Genomic DNA, 18,160 nt, shown 5'->3' on the forward strand with positions numbered 1-18,160 from the left:
CCATACATGCTATTAGCTTATACTATTTTACAATAGGGGAAAATGACTCTTGAGGGTAATTAAGTTTTGCGTTTTTACTCATTTGGTCCCTTTTCTTTTTTTTTGTATTCAATATACCATCGAACTTGTTGTTGGTATTTACCATAGCCCTTTTAACCGGCTTTTGACCTGTGATAGTCGGTTAAAGGGTTATGGTGAACACAAACAACAAGTTCGATGGTATATTGAGTACAAAAAAAAAAAGGAAAGGGACCAAATGAGAACAAACGCAACAGTTGGTTACCCTCCTGATTCATTTTCCCTTTACTCATTTGCAACAAATCCCACATCATCTCCTACTGATATTAATGACTTTATGAGATCGATCTTAAAGCTAAGTAAACTCAAAAATCACAGCACTTGTGATTCCACTCGTTTGTAGACTTGTCTAGAATCCATGATACGATAAATCATTTGATTGCAAATGTAAATGTAGTCATGAAATGCATCTGCTTAGTCAAGATTCCCCTAATAAATATTCAAGTGCATTACAAAGTTGTACATGCATGAATAATATCCTTTCGTGAGTTATGTTTTGAAGAGAAACAATAATGAATCTCATAGTCATTAATTTCAGTAGGAGATGACGTGTGATTTGCTGTAAATGAGTAAAGAGAAAATGAATCAGGAGGGTAACCAACTGTTGCGTTTGTTCTCATTTGGTCCCTTTCCTTTTTTTTGTACTCAATATACCATCGAATTTGTTGTTTGTGTTCACCATAACCCTTTGACCGGCTATCACAGGTCAAAAGTCAGTCAAAAGGGCTATGGTAAACACCAACAACAAGTTCGATGGTATATTGAATACAAAAAAAGGACCAAATGAGTACAAACGCAAAAGTTAATTACCCTCAAGAATCATTTTCCCTTACAATAGATTAGTGTTTCATTGCAAAAACGATGCCCTTAAATATATATTCATATATAAAATCGATTATAAATGCTATAAACAGGTTTATGTTTAAACATTTTTTATTAAATATAAACTAACAATTTTGTATTATTGATTTAATTACAAATATGATGTTAATATTTATTATTTATTAGTAAACTAGTTTATAACCCGTGGAAACCACAGTTATAAAATTAATAAAACTTTTATAATAAAAATTTAGAATTATTAATCAATTATTTTAAATAAATTATTTATTAAGAGATCAAATTTTTAAAATTATTATAACTTTCAAATTTAACATATAATTAGAAAATATAAATTTGAATTTTAAAATGAGTTGTTTAATATATCTACATGACACATGTCATAATATTAATGCGAAGTTTTATTAAAATGACACTTGATAAAAAAAAATTAAAAAGTATTCATTTATTAAAATAAAAATATTTACTAGATTTTTTTCTTGATTCGGCAAATAAGGTCGGCTTGGTCTAGGTTCTTAAATTGCATTGGCCCCACCACAACCTTTTCCCTTCACCAATGTCTATGAACCACCAATATTTATATACTACTTTATCATAACATTTTTCTAATTTATACGGTTAATCGTTATTTTTGTATTAAATAAATAAAAATAAAAAACTTAATAGACATTTGACTATTCCAGCCATAAAGTCAAAAGAACAACTTAATCACAACTAACAACACACGATTTTTGCCATAAAAGAACACAAATACACAAAAAAAAATCTCCACAACATAAAATAAAGTCAATTATTACAACTTACAAGTCTCAAAAATCTAACCCTAACCCTAGCTCCTCTGAATGATGGCAAAACTATAACAATAAATAAACAACAAGAGAGTGGGCCCCACATCAATGCAGTTGCACATCACCTCACAAGCGGTATGAGCAAGTATTCCGCATAAAACAACTGCAAACACAAAAAACGGTTTTATCGAATGGACATGAATAATGGGGACTATAAAGAATGATGCAAACATAACCATAGTAATACAAGAAATAGAAATATACTTCCACTTATTTGTGTATTATAGCATTTTATTTTCATTTTTTTCAATTACATGATTGTATTGTTAATTTTTTTTTTTCTTATTCAAATATTGTACTTTGAAAAATCTACCTGGTTATGGCATTGTACTTTGAAATTTTTTTTATTACGACATACGATTGAAAAAATTATCCAATTATAGAAGTGCAACTAATTGTTTTGTATTTGAATTGCATTTAAAATTTTCAAAGTATAATTTGGTAAAGGAGTTTTGACTTTTTTGACCATTGAAGTATCAAAATTGACTCTATTTTTTTTTGACCTTTTGTTATCTATTTTTTTTTATAATTTTAGTTATTTATGATTTTTCTAATGTCTTTTTATTTATTTTGATTCAAGTAAATGAAAAAAAAATCAATTTAAAATATTGTAACAAGTTTTTTTATAGAGTCCGACTCTTATTATTTCTTTTATTCTTTTATTCTAGTCTATTATCATATTGAAAAATATTATCTTCAATTTAAACTATTGATTTCACATAAAGAAATATGATTTAAGTTGCAAGTTACATTTTAATAAGTTTATCTAGTTTTCCTATTTTAATAATTATAAATCGTAAATTTCACACATTGAATCAAAATAAAAAAAAAATAGAAAAACCATAAATTACCTAAATTATTAAAAAGAAAAAGAGTAAATTACACAAATGGTCCCTATGGTTTGGGGTAATTTGCGTGCTTGATCCCTAACTTATTTTTTTAACTCGGAAGGTCCCTACTGTTTGTTTTTATTACGCGCTTGATCCATGTCTTACCTAAAAAGACTATTATTTAAATAGTGAAAAATGGTGGGATAGGTAAGGTAAGATGAGGGGTGGGGTTGCGTGTGTGTTTATTTAAATAAATTAAAAAATCAAGGAAAAAAAAATAATATTTTTAGGTAAGACAGGGACCAAGCGCGTAACAAAAACAAACAGTAGGGACCTTCCGAGTAAAAAAAATAAGTTAGGGACCAAACATACAAATTACCTTAAACCATAGGGACCATTCATGTAATTTACTCAAAGAAAAAACCAAAAAAATAACTCAAGCACCAAAAATGTAAATACTCTAGTATATTCACACTTTACACTTTTTGAAAAAGGTCAAAAAAAAGTTATCAAATTGATGAAAAATAACACGAAAAAATTAAAAAAAATACGGAAAAATTACGAAAAATAAATAAATAAAACCAAGTTTAGTTTTGACTAAAAAATTAAAAAAATGAAAATAAAGAACTTAAAAAAAAAACATAAAACCGAGTTTAGTTTTAATAAAAAATATTTCAAGGTTCAGGGTCTAATTTAGCATGAACAGAAGTTCAGGATCTGTTTTGGCATGCCATGCAGGCAGGGGAACCAGGTAACCGGCTACAGCATGTCGCAGGGGGCAAATTGAGCCAAAAACAAGAGTTTAGGGTCCAATTTAGCATTATTATATCTTCAATGACTAAATAGAGTCAATTTTGATTCTTCAATGGTTAAAAAGTCAAAACTCCTTTTGTAAACAAAGAAATTAAAGTAGGACACTATTATAGAAAAATCAACGAAAGTACATTGCTAATTGTTGCATTTAGCCTTTTTAACAAAATAAAAGTTGTTGGCCAAAACATGCAACAACATTTCCTATTTTTACCAATTTATGCAACAACGTTTAAGTTTTTCACCGATTTATGCAACAACATTTTAAGTTTTGTTTCACTTTTTTATCAATTTATACAACTGACACGAATTATGTAACCACGTTTCAACCGGTTAAAACTCTTACCAATACAATATTGCATTTTTTTTTGTCATAAAATGAAACGTTATAGTTCATATAAATTGATAAAAACAAACTGTTTTTGGATAATTAGAAAAACGTTTGTTGAGTTAGTTAAAACATTTACCTGCCATATGAACATGTAAAACGACGTTATTGCTGATTTACTCTCTAGATCAGTTGACTTAGCACGACCCCATAACATTAAACCAAGTATCGCATGTCCCATAACCTACAAAAATTTAAAAAAATAAATAAATAAATAAATAATATTTTTTTTCAATAGAACTACGATCATTGACTTTTAGGTCAAGTGGTCAATAACTTTGACTATAAAAGAGCGAATGAATTATTTAATTTATTGATTAATTACCGTTATATATCTGCTCCAAAGAAAAGGAGATGATGCCCCAACTAAAATGGCAACACCATAAGCCACTTCAAGTAATAAGATACAAATCCAAAACACCTATAAAAAGATGACACGTCACTTCACTTCACATATGAATTTTAAACTTTCTATAATTAGTATTTCTGAAACTGTGTACTTTTTAGGTAACACTAACCCTCTTTTGACCCAAACGAACTGTAAAAGACTGAATACCAAATATCTTGTCCCCCACAATATCAGGTATGTCCTGTCAATAATCAAACGTACTTTTCTTATTATATATATATATATATATATATATATATATATATATATATATATATATATATATATATATATATATATATATATATATATAAATAAATAAAGGAGTTTACCTTGAACAATGCAATGACAACAGAGAAGAAGCTCATAAATCCAGTAGCAAATATCACAGGCTTTGGAAACACAGCAAGTCTTCCATACACAAAAGTCTAGAAATTAAATAGATTAGTAATTAAAATAATAAATGAAAGTGAAAAAAGATCAGAATCATATCATGTTGCTCTTTCTTTTAAAGAGTTAAATGCAAGAAACATCAATGTACTTTTTATTGATTTGTTTATGAAAGCATTCTACTTTTGTTTTTCCTATTACAGGAATTTTTATTGATGTAATTTGATTGAGTTTTAAAATTATAATGTCGAAATAAGAATAAGAAATGAAAATATAATGCTGGAATTGGATAAATATTATAAGTCCGATGAGTTATTGTAATTTTTATAATGACAATGGAGATAAGGATAGTTGTAGTAAAATGAGTTGGTGTAATTTTTATGGGGTATCAAAAAATAGAAATGGTTATAAAATTTTAGAGGGTAAAACGGGTAGAAAAAATATTAATAATTACCTGAATGTGTAGATAAAATGCAATTTGAACAATTACAGCTCTTACAGCTAGAATGCACATTGCTGCCACAAGAGCAAATCTCTTCCATCTCAACATTGGCATCTGAAATTACCAATTTACCACTAATTATTTGGATTTGAAGAATGATGAATTTTTAATATAATAAATCAGATTATGTTAACTTACATTGATTGAATATGCAGTTCCAAGAAGAAAACTTATGAAAAGTGCCCAAAATAAAGGCCATGAACCAACAATCCATCCAAGAGTAAAACTCTGAGGGGTAGAATAGTAAATTGATAATGTCAGTTGAAGTTGTTATGTATAAAAGTAACACACTTTAGATATTTTATCAAAACTAAATTAGGTAAAGTTTATTTACCATGAATGCAAATGAGGATACAATGATAACACCAGTTTTAACAGAATATTCTCCAGATGCTAACGGAAGATATGGCTTGTTAACCTGAGAAATGTATTTATCATTAAAAGAAATTGATTGAAGTTGCTAAAAAGATATATTTTTTTGATTTTTAAAAAACATACCTTGTCTATTTCTATATCAGATAGCTGATTCAAGCCAACAATATATATATTCATAAAGAATGCAGCAACAATCGCCTGAAAATTCAATGTTCACCATGTAAAAAGAAACTGAATTAATCTGGAATACAGAGAAGATTAACTTATTTTTCTTTTTCTTTTACAATTTTGCATATAAAAAATTCAAGAACAACCTCAAAGACACCAATGAAGAATAGAGGAGAAAAATCTGAAAGCTTCTGAATTGCAAGGAGTGAAACTGAAAGTATGCTCAAAGCCTGTTTAAGAAGATGACACATAAGTCATTCATGCTTTTACAAGAAAAAGAAACAAAACAAAAGACGAGAATGCCCTCTAGAAAGCTTGTTGTAAAAACTAAAAAAGTTGGAATCTTACAGTTCCTATAACTGTGTGAGGTCTTGAGAATCTGTAGAAAGCATCAAAAGCATTTGGAAGGAGTTTTTGAGGGCTTGAAGATTCAGGTTCAATAGGTTGTTCAGAAACTGCATTTGCAACATGATTTGTGTTGCGTTTTCTTGAAAATAGAAAACTTTCATTAAAACTGCTGAGATTGTGTCTCACAAGACTTGATTCGCATCTAATGACTCTGTTACCCTTCGATGATCTTAATGATACATGAAGAGAACCTGAAATCATAAAGTTTAAGAATAATGAGATGTGAATCCAAGAAATATGACACAGCATAAGAAGAAACAACATGAACAGATAGCTAAATCACAGCCCTGTTCATGACAAGTAACAAAAAGGGGAGATTTTTATGAATTATTTCAGGAAATTAGAAGGGATTGAAGCAAATCTCACAATAACCACAAAACGAATTTGTTATCAATAGCAAAATGCCCACAAAAACGTCGATGGTATTTTAGTTTCTCGTAAGAATTACCAAAAACCCATATGAAGACATTATCGAATGCATAAATAATTTCAGAGCAAACAGATTGATAAACAAACCATTGAATCCAGTAAAAAACGCAAATGAAATACCTGCTGATACGAATACAGAAGGTGAATTTGGTAATGGCGGAGAATGAACGGAAACGTTACTAGTAAAAGACCCAATAATCAAAGACTTCATATTTCTCTTCTCCCAATCAAGCCCAAATCAAGCTGTACTTCATACGAACAATTGACCCGATTCTCGTGAATGTACTTCAATCGAAACAAAGAAGTAACAAGCAGTGTGTGTTCAGTGAGAGAAGAGAGTCAACAGGGGAGGAGAGAGTGAAGAAGAGAGAGTGTGTCGTGGTCAGCAGTCTGAAACTCTCTTACACGTTTCAATCAGAGGATCCCCCAATTGGCAAATCAAAGTTTGTGTGCTAGTTTGGCTAGTTGCATGTCTATGGAGAAAGAAAGTTGTATAGGCTAAAAGCCTAAAGGACCCAGCGCACACTCTGGTTTGTTAAATAGACCCGCTACATTTTGGACCAATTTCATTGAAGCCTTCTTTCAACGAACTTCGTCTTTTCTATATTTATTGAGAAAGGGGCCCATTCTGAGAAAGTGGAGCACGGAGCTTCTTGTCCTGAAAAATAAATAAATAACAAAAAATAGGAAAGAGAAACTCAAGAAAGTTTTTCTTTTTTTTTTTTTTTTTTTTGTATAGATATTTTTTGGAAGAACTTCCACTGTTCCACACGTAACTTTTAAATGTAATATTATCAAATTCGAAAAACATTGTTTGTTGGGGTAGCGTATAAAAGTGTTGTTTAGTTGAAAATCGATTGATAGTAAAGTATATATCATCCAAGACTCAAAATGGTGAAATGCATGATATCGAAGTTGATAATCAATTTGAGAAATATATAAAAGTAGAACAATATGGAATCATTCTTAAAGTTCATTTGTTTATTTTTATGTTTATTTATTTATAAAAGAAATGGTTGAATTTGTTAGGGTGCACAATTATTCATGGATTAACTTTGTAATGGCTTGACTTGAGAATACACATTTGCACATGTGGGATTGGAGCTTTGTGACATGAGAGAGAGAGAGAGAGACTCTTGTTAGCACCTCTATATATAGTGGGTTGCATACCACTAGTAGAGTGTGCTTGAGAGATGTAGTTCATTGTGATTAGTGATTGAGATAATATGTAGAACGAGATCTAGAAACCTTTTTGTAGTCATTACTATGATCGAATACATCTTTTAGCACCTAAATCATCATGTTCATTGTGTTCTTATAATTATGCATGTCAAATCAAATGTTCGTAATTCACTACAACTGGTATCACAGCGGGTCTTCGAAGATTGATGTGATTTTTGAAGAAACGATTATCGATTTGGCAACAATCAACACAATGTGAATAGTTTTTGGTGAGTCTCTCGATGATCTCTCGGAATCTCCTGGTTTCATTTCATTAGATCTATTTGCTTTTTATTTCTGGATTTGATGATCCAATTATCTTTTGTTAATCAACCCAACCATTTTTTGTTCAACCCAAATAACTCGTGATTTGATATTGTTCATTGACATTTACATTTCGATCTTTGTTACTGCTCATATTTGATTCTTAATCTTTTAGCCCAATCATCGATATGTATTTGTTCATTTAATCAGATTGAGCCCATTCAATTAATCTGCTACTGTTCATCGACCAAAATTTGAGCCCAATATTGACTTGAATTCATCCAATCCAAATTTGTTTTTCAATCTCATTCATATCTCTTTTTTCCGATCTTTCACATGTAGCTATTCATATAATCGATCTGATACCAGTTTCAAATCAAGATTAGAATCAACTGATCACAAGTTTTATACAAATATTCATCGATTATGTGATCTGATTTGTTTCTTATTGTCTATTCGCTTATTCAACGATTAAAAAGTTTCTTTGAAATATCTATTCTCAAATATGATTTGATTCATTTGAGTTCTTAGAAATCAATTTGACCTAGTTTGATGATGATTACTGGAATTTGTTAATCGTGATCGATTTGCTGAAGATAATCGAAAATGTGGTAGATTGTCAAAGAACTGATGAAGAACAGTCAAGAACATTAAAAAAAATTTGAAATTTGTTGAATTTTGATATGAAAAGTAGTGGAATTGAGGAGTTGAGGTGTTTGTCGAAATTCCTGAGAAGTGTGATTGATTAGTGTTTGATTATCGAAGGGCTTATTCAATCTCTTGATATCAAAACATGTTCAAAGTCAACATTGGAGTTCCATGGAGCATAAAAATGACTAATTGTTAACCAAGAAAAGTTAAAATTGATTGTTCGATAGTTCAATATTGTGAATGGGAGATAAATGTAGAAATGGATGTCAGAAGTTAAAGGTTTAATGGTTGTCTGATATCGATGGGTCTGATAGCAAAGGTTTCTCAATTTCGAAAGGCAAAGTGAAGAAATTAAAAGTTAAAATTAGAATCGAGTGTTACATTTCAATTTCGATGGTGTATTTGTGTTCGTTTGAGTCATTTGATTCGATCGAATTGATGTTGACGGTATTGTTTTATAGTCGAATGCGACTGGTATGATTTGGAGTCGATTTCGATGGTGTATGTATGTTCGTTCTAGTCTTCAGGGAAGATAAATTTGGAGTCGAATTGGCAGATCCTTGGAGTCAAACTCGAATTCGAATAATGTTGTTGTTCATGTCCTGGAAACGAATTGGAAACAAGTTTGGAACGAAAGCAACTTTCTTAGAATCAAACGCATTTACATAGAGTCGAACGTATTTAATTGGAGTCAAAATTGATTTTTGACAATTGTAGCACCCTATTTTGGGTCGTTTCATAATTCGGGGTCGTGACCCGAAGATCAAGTATCATAAGGCTTCGGGCTTTGGTAACAAGAGGTTTAGACCCATTTGGATGTGGATAATGTAGATCAAGTATCATAAGGCTTCGGGCTTTGGTAACAAGAGGTTTAGATCCATTTGGATGTGGATAATGTAGATCAAGTATCATAAGGCTTCGGGCTTTGGTAACAAGTGTTTTAGACTTCTTTTATGAATTATGGATTTTAGTTCTATGTGTTTAAAGTCAAAAGTAATTAGATAGGGTTATGGAGCTCCTCAATACATTTCTGTAGATATAAAGATTGTCGAAATTGGAGTTGAAACGAAGAAGTTATGACTATTTGAAGTTTGGACGATTTTAGGTTAAGTTGAGTACGTTAGGCGTACAAGGGGTACGTTGGGCATACTACGGAATCCTAAGTACGTTGGGCATACCAGGAGTACGGTGGGCATATGCGATCATGGCCCAAACCCTATTTTCCGTGGTTTGAGCCCTATTTAAGCTCCTTAACTTCCCTAAACTCATTTTATTCTCAGCCTCCACCTCTACAACACCCTTCCATGAAACCCTAACCCTAGTTTGAACCTTGTGAGCTAAAAGAATGTGTTTTTGAGTTCTTGGGAGTATGCATGGTGCACCTTGGAGAAGCGTTGGTTGCATTAGAGCTTGTAGATCCGGACCTTGTTCACCTCGATCTATCTTCTAGAGGTATAAAGTTTGAATCTTGATGATGCATTTGTTAGATCTAGCTAGTTTTGGATGTTATGAGCTTTTGGCCATTTTAATGCATAAAGTTTAGATCTTGAAAGTTTGTGACCTTCTTATGGATAAAGTTGGAAACTTTATCCATCTAAACATCATTGTGATTCAGATCTGAAGGTTGGAGACTTGGACTTAATGGATTAAGTTGAAAAAGATGCACTTTTTGGTCCCTTTGATACTTAAAGGCTAGATCTTGGTGGTTTGGACCATTCTAATGGATAAAGTTGGAAACTTTATCCATTATGGAGCTATTAGGATCCATAAAAATTTGATCTTGATCCTTATATTCCTTCCATGAAAGTGTCATGATGTCTTAATGGATTAATAAGTTAAAGTTTTGGCTTTTGGACCTTTTGTAGACATGCAAAGTCATAAAGGTGGAAATCTTATGACTTAGAATGATGTTGTGGGACTAGATCTAAGTGTTGGATGAAAGGGCTTAAGAGATTAAGCAGCTACTGGAAAAGTGACTTTTGGATGAGTACGTTGGGCATACCTTTAGGTACACTGTGCGTACTCGTGAGGAGTCCCGTCCTTGGATGGTGAGTACGCTATGCGTACAAGCTGAGTACGCTGGGCGCACTCAGCCTGAAGTTTGACTTGTTGACTTTGACTTCCGTTGACCGCTGACTTCCGTTGGGCTATTAAATAAGATTTTATCTGGTTTTGGTATTAGTGGATTTACGGGTGCAAGCAGTGTAGAAAAGGGATCGGGTTGCAGTGTTACAAGCTTCTTCGATTCCGGTGAGTCTTCTCATGGTGTTCGTGAGTCGAAGACACCAATGTCGGCTCACTAAACTATGTATGTAGGATGCTAGCTGTTTTTGTGACTCTTGCACGTTTATATGAGCCTGAGTGGTAGAATAGTTGTATCTGTGATGACGAGCTAGGTCTATATGTTATTATTGTGTTATCTTGTTTATATGTGATTGAGACAGCTGATAGTCTCCAGGGTTGCTGATAACCCACCGAGCGTGCTGTTAGCCTATTGGGATTTGATAGTCCCTAGGGTTGCTGATAACCTATAGTTGTTTATTTGTGATGTGTTGTGTGTGGTATTTTAGGGAACTCACTAAGCTTTGTACTTACGATTTGTGATTTACATATTTCGGGTTTTCTTATATTAAAGGAGGGGCATGACTCTATTGCATCGCATCAATAGGAGACTTGGGTACTTGATAACTTTAATAATACTCTGATAAATGTTTTAAGATGTTGCAGTTGTGAACTAAATATGTACTTAAAGTTTTAATCAAAAAATTTGGGTTTAAATTTGGAGTGTTACAACTATGTATTGCTTGGAATCAAATCGAGTTGCTTGGAGTTTTTGACTAAAGTCGATGCTTATAAGTCAAAATAGATGATGGATCAGGAATAGAATTGAAGAATTAATTGGAAGTCGAACTTCCTAATTATTGGAGTCAAAATCCATTTCAAGTCCGAGGTGATCGTATTTTCTTGGAGTTAAATTCGATTAATAGTGTTTATGTACTTGAAAGATCTAGCATGCTCAAGAATCATATTAAAATGATATTGTTAATTAACATATGATACTAAAGGGTCACATTAATAAAAACTTGATATAATTGATTATTTACTAGAAATTGATTTTAATAAATATTCAATAAACTCAAATAATTAAATTGGAGATTATTTATTTTTAGGAAATAATTTTCGTTAGCAAGTAAAATTACATATAATTCATATTATATGAATTAATAAGTCATGCACAACATTTTGGACTAGATAAATTCTTTTGTATTTTACTGTGACATCCTCATTTTCACGACCAAAAAAGACTGATTTTCTTATGCTCTGTTTCGAAAATCAGAGTAACCTTTTAAAAAAAATATTGTGGAGTTTGTTTCCAAAAGAAAATATGATAAAGATTTATCAAAGCATTCCGATGAAATGTATTTCATTATATTAAAACTTTGGGATGTCATGTTCGATACAGATCAAAAGCATAAATAGAACAATATAGGCCTTACAACATTTATTTACATCTACTGGCCTATAATCCAAAATCCCTCATCGAGTCATCCAACTATGCTCTTGTGCCACTACCTATAATACAATAAACTGAGTGGGTCGGGCTTGGGAGCCTGGTGAGCACATAAGGTTTTCAACCCACAATAATAAGTTTATTAATTTCATTAAAAAAAAAAAACAAACCCGATTACCCGTTCCCGTTTTCCTCACCTTACGTCCCTAAAGCATCTAATATAAGGGACCTATCCTAAGGATTTTCATCGGGGTGACAACACTGCTTTAGGGGTTCCTAAGCAATTTATCTCAAATAAGGCAATCATGTGGGGGATAGAGTACTGCTGGTGAACAATGAGTTCAAATAAACACCTACAAGTTGCAAGCATGCTAGCGTTCCACTGGACTGTCTAGAAAAGTTTGTGGTCGTCATCTATACTCCGCTAAATGACTGGATCAACATCAACATCGAGGCCTCTCATCATTTTATCTCACATCACCTTTTTCATCTATCCATGTTTTACCCCAACATTTTTGTAGATATAAAATACATATACAGTTTAAATCATTTAAAACTTCTATAAAAATGTTCATCCAACATAGATATCAAGTAAACAGATAATATGCACACATAGCACGTAATTAACATAAAATACTTCATATCTATGTGTAAGATGAGAGTGACTATTAACTCACTTGTTAAAGTGATGGCTCGAAATTCGAGCAGCGCTTCGCTTCTTAACAATATGATTTCCTTCGAAGAAACCTAGTATTATTACCACTAAATTTTAGTCTAATATTTATTGCGATTAATTATTAGCCTATATTCATCATTAACTCAGAGTCTACTTCATGGTCTATCAAGTAAGGAACAACCAGGTAGGATCATATCGGAGGTAGGATCCATTTCGTATACGAAGTATACTGTTTGAAAATCCCACTTTAAACACCTCACTAAATCACAACCTAGACATCATCTCCATAAGTAGATTAATCAGTATAACGACTTTTAATAACCGATAAATTTTATTTATAGGTTCATAATAACGATATTATAAGTTATATTTAAAGTAGGATAACATAACTTACTTAGCTAGGAGCCGGGCTCTGCAGGGGCAGAACTTCGTCGCTGAATCTTTCGAAGAAAGATTATTGCAACGCTTCAGCGCTCACCTTACTATACTAAAAACTACAGAAAGATAATTCGAATCACAAGGGACCGAAATGCTCGGGGGATAAGAAGAGAAAAACTCTTGAATCAAGAGAATGGTGCAAGAAATATGAGAGCCTAGAGGCACTTATTTATAGTAATTTAATTTTCAAAAACCACCCTCTATATTTACTTAAATGACTAAACACTCATTTATAATACTATTTTAAATAGATTTATTGATATTTCTACTAAACTAATGTCGAAAGTACTCAACACTAGTCTTATAACGACCGCATCGTTGATACCTTTCTAATGATATATATATATATATATATATATATATATATATATATATATATATATATATATATATATATATATATATATATATATACTAGTTTATAACCGTGGGAACCACGGTTACAAAATTAATTAAATTTTAATAGTAAAAACTCAAAATTATTTATCATTTATTTTAAATAAATTATTATTAAGTGATTATTTTTAGTTATATAAAATTATGATCATTGAATTAAATAAATATGTAAAATTATATCAATTTATAATTTGTATTAACTTTATTTTAATTTTTATTCTAATGTAATTAGAGTGAGAAATTTAAAATTTGAAATTTGAAATGAAGAATTAATAGGTTGACAAGTGACATGCATTAATTAGGAGACATAATAGGGTGACAAATGGCAAAAAAAACTAAAATATGCATTAATTATGATGCCTAATATGGTGACACATGTCAAAAGGAGAATAAAATTATTCTTTTACTAGTTTATAACCCGTGGGAGCCACGGTTGTAAAATTAATTAAACTTTTATAGTAAAAACTCAAAATTATTAATTAGTTATTTTAAATAAATTATTAATTTAAAAGATATTTTTATTAGTTATGTGAAATTATAATCGTTGATTCAAATAAATATGTAAAATTAATTTTTAATATATATTAGACATTTTTTATTTGTGAATTAATGAAAATAATAATATAAAATTCAAATTTAAAATTTAATTTAAAGAATAAATACATTGACAAATAGCATCACATTAATGAGGAGGTCTAATAAATTTAAAATGGAGAACTAATAAATTGACAAGTGGCAAAACATTAATTAAGAGGTCTAATATGGTGACACATGGCAAAAGGCTACTCTTTTATTAGTATAGGGAGATTAGATAAGGGATATATATATATATATATATATATATATATATATATATATATATATATATATATACTAGTTTATAACCCGTAGGAACCACGGTTATAAAATTAATTAAACTTTCTAAGTAAAAACTCAAAACTATTAATTAATAATTTTAAATAACTTGTTAATTAAAAGATATTTGTTTAGTTATATATAAATTTATAATCGTTGATTCAAATAAATATGTAAAATATATCATCTTATAATTTGTATAAATTTTATTTTATTATAGTTTGTATAAATTTTATTTTATTTTTATTCTAATATTATTAGCTTAATGTAATTAAAATGTGATTTAAATTTTGAAATTTGAAATTTGAAATGGAAAATTAATAGATTGATAAGTGTCATGATATTAATTACAAGTGTCAATAGATTGACAAGTGTCATGATATTTATTACAATGCCTAACATGGTGACACATGGCAAAAGAACTACTCTTTTATTAGTATAAGGAGATATATATATATATATATATATATATATATATATATATATATATATATATATATATAGTTAGGTTTAAATGTTTTCACTATCTATTGTGTGTCTGTATGATTGATTCCGGACCAATCATTTTAGTTATTTTAAGAAAGTAATTAATGCTTATTAAATGCTGAAGATGTAATTAATACCTATTATATCTTCAACATGTAATATGCATTAATTACTTTTTTAAAATAACTAAAATGATTGGTCCAGAATCAGTCATACATGCACACAATAGATAGTGAAAACAAAATAACCTAACCCTATATATATATATATATATATATATATATATATATATATATGATTTACACTTTATTTTAATACGTAAATGTGCTATTAAAAATTATAACTCGTTCATAAGAACTCTGTTTTTGACGTTCTTTATATCCACACATAGCTATCGACGAGATCTACAACTTTCGTTTAGACTCCGTCGGCTAATTTTGAATTTATATTTTTGTCCATATTTTTATAAAATTAAATAATTTTGATAAAATCATAACTCTCTCGTACGGAATCCGTATTTGACATTCTTTTTCTCAAAATTCCTATTTTAAGGAGCACTACGATTTTCTTTTTGGTCACATTAGCTAAAAGTCAATCATTCTCTTCGTAGCTTTTTACGTCACACATTCCTTGTGCGCGACTGACTTTTATATCTTATAAAAGACATCTAATTCATACGGATACGAATTTCGACGAAATTTATATTTTCGAGATCGGGAAGACGTATATTTTCTAAATATTTAATAATATATATATATATATATATATATGTGTGTGTGTGTGTGTGTGTTTTGACGCACTTATTTTTACGATTTACGAACGATTCGGTTGATTTTTCCTATTTTATTATATTTTAATAATCATGAGATACATAATATTCACATAATTCTTCTTTATTACGTCAAATAGGTTACAATTGTTGACCCTAACTATTACATCATCACATTAATACTTAGCCTAGAAACACGGACATTACATTTACCAAAAAGTTAAAGTTTATATTTTATAATTTTTGTTATAAAATATAAAAGGAATTTTTCTTCTATTGCCTTTATAATAATTAAAATTTGGCTATACAAAAGAGAGTATGGACCCTTCATTTGTTTAATGAAAAAACACTCCTATAAAAAGACAAGCATGGACAATATGATTAAAATAAGGAGTGTTGGTCTTTTGATTAATTTATTCAAAAGAAAGGCATGACTTTAAGCATGGGGAATACATAGGCTTTAGGGGTATCGGTTCTTAAAGTGTTAAGAACTTATGAACCAAAGATTTTCTATATAAAGTGAGGCTTTCATATCTCTTTCACTACTCATGAAAAAAAATCATAACTATGTATGTATGTGTGTTTCTCTCTAGTTTTACTTGAAGACTTGAAGATCATACTCTTGCTTATGCTCTCTTTATCTTCTTATTTTGATAAGAAAATAAAGCTTAAGAGTCTTAAGAGTTTTATACAAAAGAACTAGCATTCTACATCAAGTTGATTCATTGTTGGTGTCTCTAAAGGTCTACATTCTTCATCTACTTCCAAGCCTCCCAAGAGGATCTAAAGAACTACAAAGATTGTAATTTTCTCAATCTTCTTCTTTGGTTGGTGTTTAATCTTTCTACAACTTTTCAAGAATATCATTGGTGGGTTTAACTTGTTTATGTTATTCAAAAGTGATCAAGTCTTATGTTGCTAAATTTCTTGTTTTTGAAACTAGTTTTTGAATAAAAACCCAACAATTGGTATCAAGAGCTACCTTAAAAGTTTTGTTAGATTTTTTTTATTTTTGAAAATCTTAGTTTTTGGAGAATATGAATAACTTGGTTTTGTATAAAAACAAGTTCATATATATTTTCTATGACAACTTTATAATTGTTATTTTACATGACAAAAGTTTTGCATGCATCTTTTGTCATTTAAAGTTGTCTTAGAAACACAAAGGTTGTTTACTGTGTATGTTAATATGTATGATGTGCATAAACCAACCGATGATCGTTATGTTTATTGTGTTTGGTTTCTTTATTATAAAATGATTGTAATAATATATTTATTCGTATGGTATGTAATAAATTAAATTGATTAGTTTTCTTGGTTTATTTATGTAAATAATAGATTAGTTGTTAGAAATAATTTATTTGTACAAAAATGTAACAAGAAATGAAGTTGGAACCATTTTTGAAAACCAAAGAACAATTTTCGAGTCTAAAAGGCTTGCATGATTTACAGTGATATTTTTTGAAAAGTGTCACTAATGTTGTTTACAAAGGGCCGTTGGACTTTTAGCGACAGTTGCTGAAATATTGCTATAAAGAAGCTTTTCTAATATTTTGCAAGCAAATAATGTTTTCTCAAGTGGGAGCTTCTACAACAACATTACAAAAAGATTTTTGGTCCCTTTAAAATGCCCCTTTACGAATGGACTTGGCATTTTTTGTTTTGGCTCACAAAAAAAATTCATTAGTTGGTTATGTTTATGCACATATATTTTATGCATGTCTGTATTATTTATTTGTTCCAATTATTATGTGTGGTTGATAAATTAGTTTTTTCACATGCTAAAATAATTTTAAAAAAATAAAAATCACATGGAGTTTGGTTTTCAAAATTTATAATGTGGACATAAGATGCAACAAGTTATTGGTTTAAAATAAAAATTCGGTTTTATAAAACATTAATAAAGTTAAATTCTGAAATACTTAAATATAAGTTTTAAAATGGTCATTTTGTAACTTATACAAACTCCATATATAAGTAATAAAATGAGGTTTTATTAAAGATATAAAATGTTCAAATGCATTCAAACCTAATAACGATTATTAAAATTGAATCGCGTCGAATTATATAAAACTAGCTTTTTATGTAGAACCTTTAAAATGTGATTTTCTTTTGAAAATTGGTACCATAGTTTATTATATGCATGTAATAACCATGATATTATATGTTTTTAAAACTAGAATCATAAAATATTTAAAAGACCCTTTTACAAACCTCAAATCTATGCAAACCATTTTGAAGGGCACTCACACATCTCTTGTATGCACTAGTGGGATAAAGGATACCTAACCGCTTAGTATTATCTTTTGATGGTCGGGGGTGTCTTCGCGATTTCTATAACCAAGTTATAGGCCGATTACATATGTTTTTCAAATTGGATGATTTGATCAGGAATCTTTTGTGATAAAAGATACCTAAGTAAGAGAATTTTGAGGCATA

General features: G+C 29.8%; 1 protein-coding gene across 1 annotated transcript; it reads right to left on the minus strand.

Moving 5' to 3' along the window:
- Positions 1-1,622: 1,622 nt before the first annotated feature.
- On the minus strand, positions 1,623-7,026 carry HPT1 (homogentisate phytyltransferase 1). Its single transcript, XM_079001558.1, has 12 exons — positions 6,575-7,026; positions 5,966-6,216; positions 5,764-5,847; positions 5,573-5,647; positions 5,409-5,492; positions 5,213-5,302; positions 5,027-5,128; positions 4,515-4,610; positions 4,313-4,384; positions 4,120-4,215; positions 3,874-3,978; positions 1,623-1,869 (listed from the first exon to the last, which is right to left on the minus strand). The coding sequence occupies exons 1-12, from the start codon at positions 6,663-6,665 to the stop codon at positions 1,828-1,830; spliced, it is 1,188 nt and encodes a 395-aa protein (XP_078857684.1). The 5' UTR covers positions 6,666-7,026; the 3' UTR covers positions 1,623-1,827.
- Positions 7,027-18,160: the final 11,134 nt, after the last annotated feature.

This window comes from Lactuca serriola, chromosome 5, assembly GCF_051521515.1.
Source record: "Lactuca serriola cultivar US96UC23 chromosome 5, Lser_US96UC23_V15, whole genome shotgun sequence".
NCBI classification, from domain to species: domain Eukaryota; kingdom Viridiplantae; phylum Streptophyta; class Magnoliopsida; order Asterales; family Asteraceae; genus Lactuca; species Lactuca serriola.

Excerpts from the sequence above, each read along its gene's own strand:
- HPT1 (XM_079001558.1), bottom strand. The coding sequence starts at position 6,665 with ATGAAGTCTTTGATTATTGGGTCTTTTACTAGTAACGTTTCCGTTCAT. Across the intron at positions 5,848-5,965 it reads CTCACACAGTTATAGGAACT|GCTTTGAGCATACTTTCAGT; the intron begins GTAAGATTCCAA and ends CTTCTTAAACAG. Across the intron at positions 1,870-3,873 it reads TTTACATGTTCATATGGCAG|TTGTTTTATGCGGAATACTT; the intron begins GTAAATGTTTTA and ends TTGTGTTTGCAG.